The following is a 14005-nucleotide window of genomic DNA, read 5'->3' as shown; positions in this document are numbered from 1 at the left end:
GCCAGAAATGTTGTAGATCGCCGCACAACAATTGCAGCGATCTTACCCGGAAGTGGAAACGGGTACCTGGTTTTGACAGGTATCCGCCCCCCCCACGCCCTGAAAGATGCCAAATGTGGCAGCAGGGTGGGGGGAAGCAAACAAGCGGAGCTTCCCCTTTTGGGTGGAGCTCCACTTTAGGCAACTTGTTTACATGAAACAGAAAGTCTTTTCTAGTATTCTCTATTTATGGTTTTTTTTTTACCGCAGTTTTAGCTAATATGGAAAAAAGGTCCAAAAAAAGTGCTTAATTTGGTCAAAAAGAGGGTGTGGCCAACATAATTCTGGTTTATGGCTTAACCACTTGCCGACCATTTCCTGTACATATACGTCGGCACTTTGAAGATGGATATCTCGGTAACGACAGCAGCTGCTGCCACAACCGAGGTATCCATCTCTTCAGAAGCCAGTCGTGTTTACGATAATGGTGGTCTCTGCGGCGGATTCGCTGCGAGATCACCATTATCTGCGGCGGGAGAGGGCCCCCCCTCCCGCGCTCTCCCGCGCCCTCCGCCGCTTACTGGAGCCGTCGGCAGCGGCGGAGGTGATTGGGACCAATCCGTGGCCGGGTATGGAGACGAGTGAGGGGAAGATGGCCCCCATCCGTCTCCATACCATAGCAAGCCGGAAGCAACGTCATAATGTCACTTCCGCCCATACGTCTTAAAGGGCCATTTTTTCAAAGTCATTTTTTCAAATGACATATTTTTTTTTTGATTATTTCATTTTAGTCCAAGTATGAGATCTGAGGACTTTTTGACCCCCCAGATCTCATATATAAGAGGTCCTGTTGTGCTTTTTTCTATTACAAGGGATGTTTACATTCCTTGTAATAGGAATAAAAGTGACCCATTTAAAAAAAAAAAAAACAGTGAAAAAATAAATAAAATCAAGTAAAATAAATAAGAAAAAAAAACAATTTTTTTAAAGCGCCCCGTCCCGTCGAGCTCGCACGCAGAAGCGAACTCATACGTGAGTAGCGCCCGCATATGAAAATGGTGGTCAAACCACACATGTGAGGTATTGCCGCAATCATTAGAGCGAGAGCAATAATTCTAGCCCTAGACCTCCTCTGTAACTCAAAACATGCAACCTGTAGAATTTTTTAAACGTCGCCTATGGAGATTTTTAAGGGTAAAAGTTTGACGCCATTCCATGAGCAGGCGCAATTTTGAAGCGTGACATGTTGGGTATCAATTTACTTGGCGTGACATTATCTTTCACAATATAAAAAAGAATTGGGCTAACTTTACTGTTGTCATGTTTTTTTATTTAAAAAAGGGAATTTTTTCAAAAAAAAATGCGCTGCGCAAATACGGTGTGAAAAAAAGTATTGCAATGACCGCCATTTTATTCTCTAGGGTGTTAGAAAAAAAAAACAATATATAATGTTTGGGGGTTCTAAGTAATTTTCTAGCAAAAAAAAAAACAGTTTTAAACTTGTAAACACCAAAATCTCAAAACGAGGCTGGTCCTTAAGTGGTTTATGTCAGGAACAAAAGTACAGCTCACGGAATAATGTTTGTATGCTGGAGGGGAAAGACACAACCTTATCTAAGGGCCAGGGCCTGTGTAGACAGGTGTTGTTGCCTTATGCGCTTGAATGCAGAGCTGGTCTGACACGTACATGCGTTTGAATACGAAACACAGCAAAAGGCTGGGCCTGACCTGCTTTGTCTACAATGCATCCCAATAGAACCTGCTATGTCCAAAGAAATGCAACACAAGCAGGTAGAACATAGCCTCAGAAATGTCATCGCACTGCACCACCAAAGTAAATGGGAATCCACTGACCTGCCTTTTAAATGGCCATCAAATACGGGAAGAAAAAAAAAAATTTGGCGGGCAACTCCAAATTAATAGCCATGGTTTTGGAATGGGATGTCCAACAAGCTCATATAAGAGTGACGGTCAGAGGTCCACAAACTTTTGGCCATATAGGAAGGTAATAGCTACTACTTACAAAGTTGACAGCTTTACCATCCTGCTTAGGAACTTTTTGGTAGACTGTACTATTAATATATGAATGTAACTTTGCACACAGGATATAGACTCAAGTTTGTGAAATGAATGACAAGCCACCAGAGGAATGGAACACTGGAACAAGAACAAGGAAGACAAAGGCCAAGTATAGTGACCTCCGAGACAACCCGATCCCTTTGAGAGAGAAGCAGAGTATGAGGTATGTGGTTTATATGGCCATGTTCATTATTTCTGATACAGGTCTGATGGGCATCACCAACATTTTACTGCTTTAACCCTGGCAGGGAACCTGTTAGGGAGCCAACAGTGCACAGCAAAGTGTTTTAGGCAGTGTTGGGTAGATTTCCTCTTACTTAGGTATCTCTTTATGCCAAAATGTTCTTCATTAAGGCTATGAATATTGAAGACTAAAGTCAAGGATATTTCTTCCCCATGCTGGCCTTTTACTGTATCGTTACCTTATCTGGTTGACTTTAAAGTCTTTAGAGAAGTAGAAGGGGGCTGTCTAGTTATATGGTCCTATATGCCTCTTCATGTCCTTAGAGAATCTAGTCCTATAAACATCTGGTCCCATATGACTCTTCAAGACTTATAAGCATCTGGTCCAATATGACTCTTCATGTCCTATAAGCATCTGGTCCCATATGACTCCTTATGTCCTATAAGCATCTGGTCCTATATGCCTCTTCATGTTCTTAAAGAATCTGGTCCCATATGACTCTTCATGCCCTATAAGCATCTGGTCCAGTGTGACCCTTCACACCCTATAAGCATCTGGTCCAATATGACTCTCCATGCCCTATAAGCATCTGGTCCAATATGACTCTTCATGTCCTATAAGCATCTGGTCCTATATGACTCTTCATGTCCTATAAGCATCTGGTCCTATATGACTCTTCATGTCCTATAAGCATCTGGTCCCATATGACTCCTTATGTCCTATAAGCATCTGGTCCTATATGCCTCTTCATGTTCTTAAAGAATCTGGTCCCATATGACTCTTCATGCCCTATAAGCATCTGGTCCAGTGTGACCCTTCACGCCCTATAAGCATCTGGTCCAGTGTGACCCTTCAAGCCCTATAAGCATCTGGTCGAATATGACTCTTCATGTCCTATAAGCATCTGGTCCAATATGACTCTTCATGTCCTATAAGCATCTGGTCCTATATGACTTTTCATGTCCTATAAGCATCGGGTCCTATATGACTCTTCATGTCCTATAAGCATCTGGTTCTATATGACTCTTCATGTCCTATAAGCATCTGGTCCTATACGCCTCTTCATGTCCTTATAGAATCTGGTCCCATATGATTCATCATGTCCAATAAGCATCTGGTCCCATACAACTCTTCATGTCCTATAGCAGGGATTCTTAACCAAGGTTCAGTGGAACCCTAGGGTTCCTCAAGAGATGATTAGAGGAACCTTGAGCTGTGTCTGATTATGGTGCCTCCATGGTTCCAGGACCAACACCACAAGGCAAAACAAGTGGTATGACACCAATCAACATTTAGCTGTGTGTGGTGTTCTGACCACAACTGTAAGGATTTCTTTCTTTCTACGGACCACTAATGTAAGGGGCATTATTCCCACCGATCCCAGATTAATTCATTTTGCAGGGGTTCCTCAAGACCTGAAAATTATTTCAAGGGTTCCTCCAAGGTAAAAAGGTTGAGTAAGGCTGTCCTACAGGCATCTGGTTCTTTATGCCACTTCATGTTCTATAAGCTTCTGGTCCTATGTTCCTCTTCGTGTTCTAAAAGAATTTGGTCCCATGACTCTTCATGTCTTATAAGCATCTGGCCCTGTATATCCCTTTGTGTCCTATAATCATCTGGTTCTTTATACCTCATCATGTCTTATAAGCGCCTGGTTCTATATGCCCCTTCATATCCTAAAAGTATTTGGTCCTATATGCCTCTTCATGTCATACTGTATAAGCATCTGATCCTTTATGCCTCTTCATGCCCTACAACAATCTGGTCCTCTATGCCTCTTCATGTCTTATAAGCATCTGGTCCTCTTCCCAGTGGATAGCAGCCCAGTAGCAGCCTTTTCCTAATAAACAGATTCTTTATAATGGTGATCTAAGTCCTTACAGCCACCCTGCATGACCCAAAATGTACAAGGTCTTTCATTTCTAGTTTTTTCCAATTGTCCTCAAGTATAGGTGCACTTAGAATGAGTTCTTAATGAAGAGTTGTGGCAGACTCAGCCAACGTGTGATTTAGGGCTTCCCCCTCACTTTACTGAAGTTGCTTAACAAAGACGTTATCCCCGCTGGGGTATTTCATGACATCACAGAGATACAGAAAGAAAATATTCAGCCTCCTGGCTATTTTGGTCATCCAGCTTGGGCCATGGAGGCTCCCTGAGTGTTCAAGATCTGTCTGTATCTCAAGAGAGAGTCCCTTTGTCATTGGCATGAGACATCAGTCTAGTCATAGCGCCTTCCTGTAGGGCCACACAGGCTTGAATACCCTCTTCTTAAGTTTCCGCATATCCATGCTGCCTCTGCTTCATAATGTCTCCACATGAGGAGACTTGGAGTGCCATACTTAGATCCTGTTGTTTTGGGCGTTGCATGGCCAGCTTGGCTGTAACCTGGGGGCATGGGGTTCCGTGTTAGGGTTACAAGTTAGCTGTTCTGTTATCAAGAAGTATTTCCAAGTCATTGCTGCAGCCCTTGCTCTTTCTGAGGACTTTGATTTCAATCAGATAGAACACAAGGAGGCAGAGCTACCTCATTATTTGCACCACTGAGTGTCATTTGAATTTCCTGTTCTCCACCAGGAAGGGGTTAACATTGATGGATTGAATGTTGACATCGCCTGCTGGGTGGAGTTTTGCATATGTACCTTCTGTGCTTTTTCCCACCATTCAGCATCAAGGGAGTATTGTCCTGCTACTGCTCCTGTTTTTCAAGAGAGACACTTAGAACTCTAATGCCTGGTTCACCCAACTTCCTGTCTGCAGTGACCCCAGTAACCTCCATCCTTTAGACCAGTGGTTCTCAACCTTTCTAGTGCCGTGACCCAAGTTCTGGGGACCCCTAACAGTAAAATTATTTTCATAGCGTGGGTTGTCCCCTGCTGGGCGACCGCAGAAAAGGCTGGAGAGCGGTGCGGGCTTCCAGAACAGGCCGGGATTCGTGACCCCTGGCAAATCGTCATTCGACCCCCGAGGGGGTCCCGACCCCCAGGTTGAGAGCCACTGCTTTTGACCCTCATTGGCCACGGCCTGCCCAGGGTTTGTGTGGAACACCCAGCTATCTCCAATTAGTCTCAAACCTGTTCAGGAACCCTTTTACTGTAAAAACGACTCTCCCTCTGTCACTATCGGCATCTTTAAACGATGACAGATCATCCAACTGTCTCAGTGCATGTTTGGCAGTATCTGAGGATCTTGGCCAAGGTGTCAGAATAAAGTTCCAGTAAAGAGACTGTCACTTGGGTGTGAACAGTTTCTGTACTGTAAGGAGGGGAAATGAAACCGAAAAACTCAATGGTAAAGGAAGATTGTGCTTCACCCTGGCCAGGCTACATAAGATCTGTATCTTAGGCTCCCCTACCTGTGGCAAGTGTTTAAGAGATCATGGAGATCTAAGTCACCTAACCCGGAGGTGTCCGAAACTGCATCTTTAATGGGAGTATTGAACACCATAAATTTAGTGTTCCAGACCCTATACCACTAGACCCTAAACCAGGGGTCTCAAACTGGCGGCCCTCCAGCTGTTGGGGAACTACAAGTCCCATCATGCCTCTGCCTATGGGAGCCCTGCTTGTAACTGTCAGCCTTGCAATGCCTCATGGGAATTGTAGTTCTGCAACAGCTGGAGGGCCACCAGTTTGAGACCCCTGCCCTAAACCCTGCCTTCAGGGCATTTTGGATGACTTTCCATTACAAGCTTCCACACGTGAGGCTGTTGCTAAAACTCTCTTTTAAGCCAGAAGAGTAATACTTACAAAATGGAAGTCTACCGACTCCTCTTCCCACAAAGAATGGTTACAACGTATAGGGGAAACCCTTAGATTATCCATACTGTATATCAGCATAGGGGACGACCCTATAAATTTGATAACCTATGGGGTCCATGGCTGGACGCTCCAGGCCTGAGCCCGGTAGAATTAGTGATGGATAGGTTACTTATAAGCTAGGTTAGGTCCCTTTGTTTACTGTTTGTTGTCATACGATTGAAGGCTGGTGCCTAAGATAGGAAGTATGTCCCTGAGTGTAGCTAATAAGATAAGGATGGTAATGTTCCTTTTTTGGTTTTTCAGGTTTGTATTGCTGTTTCAATTAATAATATAGTGTATGACACTAAATGTAGATGCTTGGGGTATATGTGGCTTTTGTGTTCCTGTTTTACTTCTTTTCTGATGTAAAAAAAAAAGAAAAACAGGAAGTGTGTGCAACTATCATATGTGTGCAAAATATCTTTACTCATGTTCATGTAGCATGTGAACCGTGACTAAATACATACAGAATATGGGATTACCAGGTAATGGAAGATGTGCAGTTATTGCAGAAACAATTACTTAAGATGTCCTGACTACTTCAGCTGGAGACTCTCGTTACAAAGAAGTGTCAGCTTTGCTTGCCAGGACTCCTCACCCTTCTCATAGGCAGCAAGCCCAACAATCCTGTGGAGAAACCTTATTCCCTCTATTTAGCCGGACTTGTTCTGTAATGTTGAAAACATTTCATAGCTTCTCCAAGGAACTAGTGAACCCCCAGCAACCTCTGGAGGAACCCTGGTTGAGAAACCCTGGTGTAGATGTTGAGTGTCCAAGAACAGGATGGGAAGTGTGAAAGTTGTGGACACCATCTATCCTTCATAAAACCATTTTAACATTCCTACCCTAGCGATCTGACAACAATTTGCATCTTCGGCCATGTAAATTGAGCAGTTAACACCTATGCAGACCCTCTGACACCAAGGATTGGAAGATGTACAGTAACTAGAACGCGGGGTCAACAACTGTTAAATCTCCCATCCTGTTCTTGGACAATCAGCATCTAGTGTTTAGATAAATGCTGGGGTATCTTCCAGACACTTATTAGATGGGAAGAAGTGGATTGGAGAAGCTATGAAATATATTCAATGTTGCAGATCAAGTCTAACTGAATGTGACCTGACCAACTACTACTAGATATACCATGACCTGGATACATGAGAACCTTCACTCATTACACCCACTTCCACCAGCAGCCTTACCTTTCCGGTGATTAACCACCGCTCATAAAAACAGGTCAAGCTGACAGTAGAATTGCCCAGCCTGGCTGCTGAAACAGGGAAGGAAGCAGAGGGCAGGAGTTACTAATGCAAACACAAAATCTTGTATGCAGTATGTGCTACATGGAGCTCAGATATTAAAATGTTTTAAGGTCCATGTACACCGGCTTACACTCCATGCACACTGCTCCTAGAGGAGTTTAGCGTTTTGGCTGTAGAAGCAACTAATGTTTTCCTATGTGTCCATGCACATTAGGTTAATATTTTAAGCTCAGCGTTTAGAGTTAGAAAAAAGATTATTCTGTTTTGCGTTATTGAGAGCGGTTTCCTGGCAGAAAAAAAAATGCTAAACGCTCCTAAACGCTGCTAAACGCTCATAAACGCTAGTACAAAAACACTCAACATTAGCTGTTTTTTTTTTTCTGCCAAGAGCACTGCCATTTTTTTAAGCCAGTGTGCATGGGCCCTTAGGCACTAGGAATGGTTAGGGGAGATGTTCAGGCAGTTTGGGAATGGTGGGAAGAAGTCCAGATTTGAGGCTCCTTTTGACCTATATAACTGCAGTCTTGGAAAACTGTAGACTCGTCAACATTTGTGAATTGTTTTATACAACTGCAGACTGTTTTTTCTGTGCACAGGGAGGCTCAGCAGACTGGAAGTACTAGATTCTGGATTCCCTTTACCCAAAAAAATTGCTCATGTCTGCGTCCTGCCTGGGCCAAAAGCCTTCAGATCCTGGCAACGATGAAGCTGTGGCAGAAGACACTTATCACCATCAGAGGTGAGAGACCAAACACAGTAAATATTAAAAGAAGGCTGAACTGGGAGAAAATACATTTTTGGCTATTGATAGTCTCTTTCTGAAAATTATAATTGCCTGGCACAGGAGAAGTATGCAGCCAGTAAAATCACAATCCAGAAAGAATTTTTTGCTTCACAAAGCACTAACTCCAGAGGTGACTGGTGGGGGACATATAGTTATATATTTAGCAAGTTTGAAAAAAACACACAAGTCCATCTAGTTCAACCAATAACCAATGTGACTGGTGGGAACACAACTGGTAGAGGAATGGTTCATAGGGGGGATGTGCCTGGGGCAAAGGAGGGTATGACAAGTGGGGACATGGCTGGAAGAGAAACAGTTGATGGGGGAGAGTTGTCCAGGGGTAAGGGGGTGGGACTTTGTGACTGGTGGGATACAGCCTGTCGAGGATGGGGGAGAGGTGCCCAGAGTGAGAAGGTGGTATAACTGGTGGGGACATGGGTGGTAGAGGAGCAGTTGATGAGGGAGAGTTGCTCAGGAGAAGAAAAGGGGATGGGGTTGTGTGCCTGGTGGGGACATGGCTGGTAGAGGAGTGTTTTTTGGGAGAGAGTTGCTCGGGGGGCGGGAGAGGTGCCAGGGGGGTAGCTGTGCGACTGGTGGGGACACAGTAAGTATTTGAGCAGTTGATGGGAGAAGAGGTCACTGGGGAGCCGGTGTGACTGGTGGGGTCACAAGTGGTAGAGGAGTCTTTGATGGGGGAGAGGTGCCCGGCGGAAAGGAAGTAGTGGGGAGCTATGTGACTGGTGGAGACATAGCCAATAAAGAAGCTGTTGCTGAAAGAAGAGGTCTCTTGGAGCGCCGGTGCGACTAGCAAAACTGGTAGAGGAGTGGTTGATGGGGGAGAAAGGAAGGAGAGCAGATGTGTGACTGGTGGGGACATGGCCAATAAAGGAGCGGTTGGTGAAAGAAGAGGTCCCTGGGCAGCCAGTGCAACTGGTGGGGGCACAACTGGTAGAGGATTCGTTGATGGGGTAAAGAAGCCCGGTGGAAAGGAAGTGGGGGGGGGCTGTGTGACTGGTGGAGACAGAGCCAATAAAGAAGCTGTAGCTGAAAGAAGAGGTCCCTGGTGAGCCGGTGCAAGTGGCGGGGGCACAACTGGTAGAGGATTTTTTGATGGGGAAAAGAAGCCCGGTGGAAAGGAAGTGTGTGACTGGTGGAGACATGGCCAAAAAAGGAGTAGTTGATGGAAGAAGAGATCCCTGGGAAGCCGGTGTGACTGGTGGGGGCACAACTGGTAGAGGAGTAGGTGATGGGGAGAGGTGGCAGGGGAGGGAAAGGAAGGAGGGAAGGCTGTGTGACTGGTGAGAACATGGCCAATAAGGGAGCGGTTGATGGAATAAGAGGTCCCTGAGGGGGGTGACTGGTAGAGACGCAACTGGTAGAGGAGTGGTTGATGGGGGAGAGGTGCCTGGGGAGGGGGGAAGTAGGGGGCTATGTGACGGGTGCAGACGTGGCCAATAAAGACTATTTTTAGGGTCTACCTATACAGGAGCAAGAGCCGATCCACCATCGCTCCTGAACTAACCGTGTAGACTTCCACTGAGTTCTGGAGCATGCCAAGCGCTGGCAGGCCTATAAGCATCCGTGTCAAAGCTCACTGGGCACCAGAAAACCCAATCAGAGCAAAGATATGATGGTGGGGCTCCTGTAGACAGGAAGTGGCTAAATAAGGCCATAAGAGATTAGCAGCACTGGAATGTAGCAAAGGAGGTAAAAAAAAAATAGGTGAAAGCAGTATTATTTTTAAGAAAGAACATGAATGTTGTTAATGTAACACAAAGTGTTAATAAACGTATTGTCATTCAGTTACAATTTAGATTGAATTAACCCAACCAAAAATATCATATTTTCCCATCATGCACCAGGGAAGTTCGGTTCCAGTATTAGCTCCTATTTCTCCTTCCTGCGTTTCTTGATGCTGCTGAATTTCATGTCATTTCTCCTTACCACCGGCCTGGTCATCATTCCCACCGCGCTTCTCAATGGCTCCACTCACCGTCTTCATGGTAGGAGGTCTTTCTCTTGTGTAGAGGATTGTTGTAGCCAGGACTGCTGTTAGAAACCATGGGGGGCCCTACACAGCCAACCCCCCAAAAAAACACTGTTTACTATGCTTCAGTTATGAATGAACAATATGAGTGATCAGTACCAATCACTCAATGCGTTCATTCAGGAAAGGAAGGCGCTGATAAATGCGGCATATTTACTGGATTTTTCCACCACTCTCCATCCTGAAGGATCCTATTGTTTCCTTGCAGCTGCCAGTGGAAAGGGGAGGATGGCAGCATTATGGGGGTGGGTGGGGCTAATAAAAACAGGTGGGGGGGCCTGGACATCCAAATTACCCAGTTGCCTGGGCCCCCCTACTGGCCTGGGCCCCCCTACTGGCCTGGGCCCCATACAGGAGAACTGGTGGTACCCCCTAATCCATGCCCCTGGTTGTAGCTAAGATTACCTGTCCTTAACAGCCAATCAGAATCCTCCTTGAATAGTCTAAATGTCATGTTGATGTGGCCGACACAAAGGGATCCTCTTAAAGATATTTTTGAGGCCTTTTATGATATAAATTTGATACTGTCTTTATATTTTTTCATTCTCTTCCCAGCAGCACCTCGTGGAAACGTGACTTCCCTTCCCATTAGATCCTTTCACGCTCTACTGGACGTCTTCACCGGAGAAGTGGGTGACATCAATCAATAAATCCCCGTACTAAGGCAATAGATGGTGCCGTTCCATGAATGTGGATGACTTGCCTTCACTAAAAAATAAAAAAATTAATTACACACCGCACTCCCATATACATATTACAATAACCCAACCCCCACCCCACCCCCCAATATACTGTATATAAAGATGTTACAGTGAATTTATGACTTTAGGAAAGGATTAGGAGCCATCTGTGCTATATGGAGAGGAGATATCTTCTCATCTTAGAGGTTTATTAGCGACTTTTGATCAAGACTTGTAAGAATTCCTAAAACTTTATCCAAACCTATAAAAAAAATCAGTTTTGGATGTCCTGTACTTCTCTAATGGCAGGTGTACTTTAACAGAGGTGTGGATGGTGTGGATTTTATAGGCCGCTAATGTGGCGATTGGATGAACACACCTCTCAACTTTTTGAGATAGTAATGAGGGACACCTATTAGCAAAAGTACACTATATTGCCAAAAGTATTGGGACACCTGCCTTTACACGCACATGAACTTTAATGGCATCCCAGTCTTAGTCCGTAGGGTTCAATATGGAGTTGGCTCCGCCCTTTGCAGCTATAACAGCTTCAACTCTTCTGGGAGGGCCGTCCACAAGGTTTAGGAGTGTGTCTATGGGAATGTTTGACCATTCTTCCAGAAGCGCATTTGTGAGGTCCTCTCTCTCTCTCTCTCTCTCTCTCTCTCTCTCACCCCCCCTCTCTCTCATCCCCTCTCTCTCTCTTACCCCCCTCACCCTCCTCTCTCTCTTACCCCTCACCCTCTCCAACTCTCTTACCCCTCACCCTCTCCTCTCTCTTACCCCCCCTCCCCTATCTCTTACCCCCCCCCACCCTCCTCTCTCTCTTACCCCCCCCCCCCCCCCACACACACACACACACACAAGTGTTTGAGTTGTGGGGTGCACACCCTAATGCAATAGGCTGTGCACAGCTATGTCTATAAAGTAAATCATTGTCTGATCTCTTATCCTTCAGGGCTTCATGGAAGACACTTACCTTTTCTATGGACATTACAGTGAGATGACGGGATCAGATTCCTCATTCAATACCCAGGTGGCTTACCTGCTCACCCCTCTCTTCTTCTTGTCTATGTGTGGACTCGGCCTCCTGCAGAGGTAGGATCCTATTTATAATCAAAGTTGCCAACAAGCCCTTCGTAGGCAGATGTTTACCACCTTCTCTGTCTTCAGTCATTTACTTCTTCAAACCAAGTGGGGGTGGCTGCGCTTCCTCACATGTGATTGGAGAATTTAACCGTTTGCTGCTGATAGGGTATATATATATATATATATATATACACAGACTAAACAGGCGATTATTACCATATCCTGGTATTATATTTTTCAGCCAGCAATCAGCTTTACTGTAATAGTGATACGAGAGCTTTACAGCAACCCGATCACTTTTACAGTGCTGCCATTCCTAGGCTCTCCTGTTCCACCGGTTGTGTCACCTGCACACAGAGGAGATGGAGGAACATGCTTTCCCCCATCTCCTCTGTGACTAATGAAGCCAAAAGGGTTGAGGATTTTGAAATTGTCACTATCAGTTTCAGATCTTTCCCTAGCAGATACAGCCAGGGAAACAGCCAATCAAACACATCTGTGCTTGATCAGATGCTTTGAAGGGCAGAGAAGGGATCAGGGGTCTAATAGACCCCTGATAATCTCCATAAAGCGTACCTCTCACTGCCCAAAAGGGCTTATGATAGCAATAAAGTTAAATTGGAGGGCAAGTATCACGTACCTGGTAGCAGAGCTTCATATGATGGGGAAGGCCTCTCTGACACCTCTGACTCGGGGCCTCTGATAGTGTAGATAGGAGGCGCAGGAGTGCAGAGTGGCACGAGTGCCTGGAAGTCTTGCTAGCAGCAGGACAGGTGTCCTCGCTGGGCTGAAGAAGCCGTCAGATGGCTTCAGCAAGTAGGCAGGCAGCTGGTGCTGCTGACAGCAGGCAGGGTAGCAAGGTCAGGCAGGCCGGGTCATACACAGATGGGATGGACCGGGTACAGGGCACAAACAGGAACGTGGTCAGGAGGCAAGTCGGGTCTGGAACCATTCAGTGGAACAGAAGCCAAGGAGCAGACAGAAGCGGGGTCAGGGGACTAGCCGAGATCGATGCAGGTGGAGTTCAAAGAATGGTCAAGACATGCCAGGTCAGCAACTGGAAGCAGGATGCAGGTTCACAGGATCAAAGATACACAGGAGGCTGAAGACAAAGCAGCACCGATCCTGAGCACTGGCTGAGTTTAAATAGTCCGTTTGGCGCCAGCATCTGTCACAGATGCACGCGCCGGCTCGTGTGTGCGCACGCGTGTTCACTCATGCGCATATTTATTAGCCAGTGCCCAATTCTTACGAGCATAAAAGGGAATATGTCTTAGCTTATGCCCAGAATGCTCAGATGAGTTATCTTGTTTGCTGGCATGCGCATCCTGACAGCAGGATAGACATTGGGGGGTGAAAAAAAAAGTGTAAAAAAATAAAAAATAAAAAAAGAATTGTATAAAATAAAATAAAAAATAATTACATTTTTTTTTTAAAGCACCCTGTATCCCTGGCACACAACCCATATAAAAAACTCAGTGTAGGGCATGCATGTGTATATAAACATAATTTTTTCTTATTATTGTTATTATTATACGAGATTTATATAGCGCCAACAGTTTACGCAGAGCTTTACAATGTATAAGGGGGACAACACAATTACAGTACAGTTCAATACAAAAGGTAAAGGAGGGCCCGGCTCGTAGAGCTTACATTCTAAAGGGAGGGGGTGATGGTACAAAAGGTAATAGCTTCAAAGAATGATTTGATGAGGGGGGGCTCGGGGACAGTTGTTATGTGGGTGTGGGATAGGCTTCTCTGAATAAATGAGTTTTCAGGGATCTCCTAAAGGTGGACAGGGTAGGGGCTGATCGGACATACTGGGGCAGGGAATTCCAGAGGATGGAAGAGGCTCTGGAGAAGTCCTGAAGGCGAGCATGGGAGGAGGTAACAAGGGAGCTAGAGAGCAGGAGGTCCTGGGAGGAGCGGAGGGGGCGATTTGGGCGATATCTGCAGATGAGGTTGGTGATGTAGATGGGGGCGATGTTGTGAATGGCCTTGTATGTTATGGTTAGCATTTTGAATTTTACATGGTGGGGTAGGGGAAACCAGTGAAGGGATTGGCAGAGAGGAGCAGCAGTCACGGATCGATTAGTGAGGTGT

The 14005-nt window shown here is 45.5% G+C and overlaps 1 protein-coding gene across 2 annotated transcripts in view; it reads left to right on the top strand.

Annotated features, from left to right (window-relative positions):
• TMC8 (transmembrane channel like 8) overlaps positions 1–14005 on the top strand; it is a 59058-nt gene that overhangs the window by 7467 nt on the left and 37586 nt on the right. Inside the window, exons 2-6 of one of the 2 annotated variants that reach the window (XM_073606935.1) lie at positions 2084–2221; positions 7899–8041; positions 9949–10089; positions 10692–10762; positions 11772–11911. In XM_073606935.1, the coding sequence (XP_073463036.1) occupies positions 2106–2221; positions 7899–8041; positions 9949–10089; positions 10692–10762; positions 11772–11911 (611 nt within the window). In that variant the 5' untranslated portion in view covers positions 2084–2105. Of the gene's footprint in view, positions 1–2083; positions 2222–7898; positions 8042–9948; positions 10090–10688; positions 10763–11771; positions 11912–14005 lie in introns of both variants that reach the window. The other variant, XM_073606934.1, reaches the window with a different exon arrangement.

Source organism: Aquarana catesbeiana, linkage group LG12, assembly GCF_042186555.1.
Source record: "Aquarana catesbeiana isolate 2022-GZ linkage group LG12, ASM4218655v1, whole genome shotgun sequence".
Classification (NCBI taxonomy): Eukaryota; Metazoa; Chordata; class Amphibia; order Anura; family Ranidae; genus Aquarana; species Aquarana catesbeiana.
Note: the sequence above shows the minus strand (reverse complement) of the source record. Positions and strands in the feature narration are given on the sequence as shown.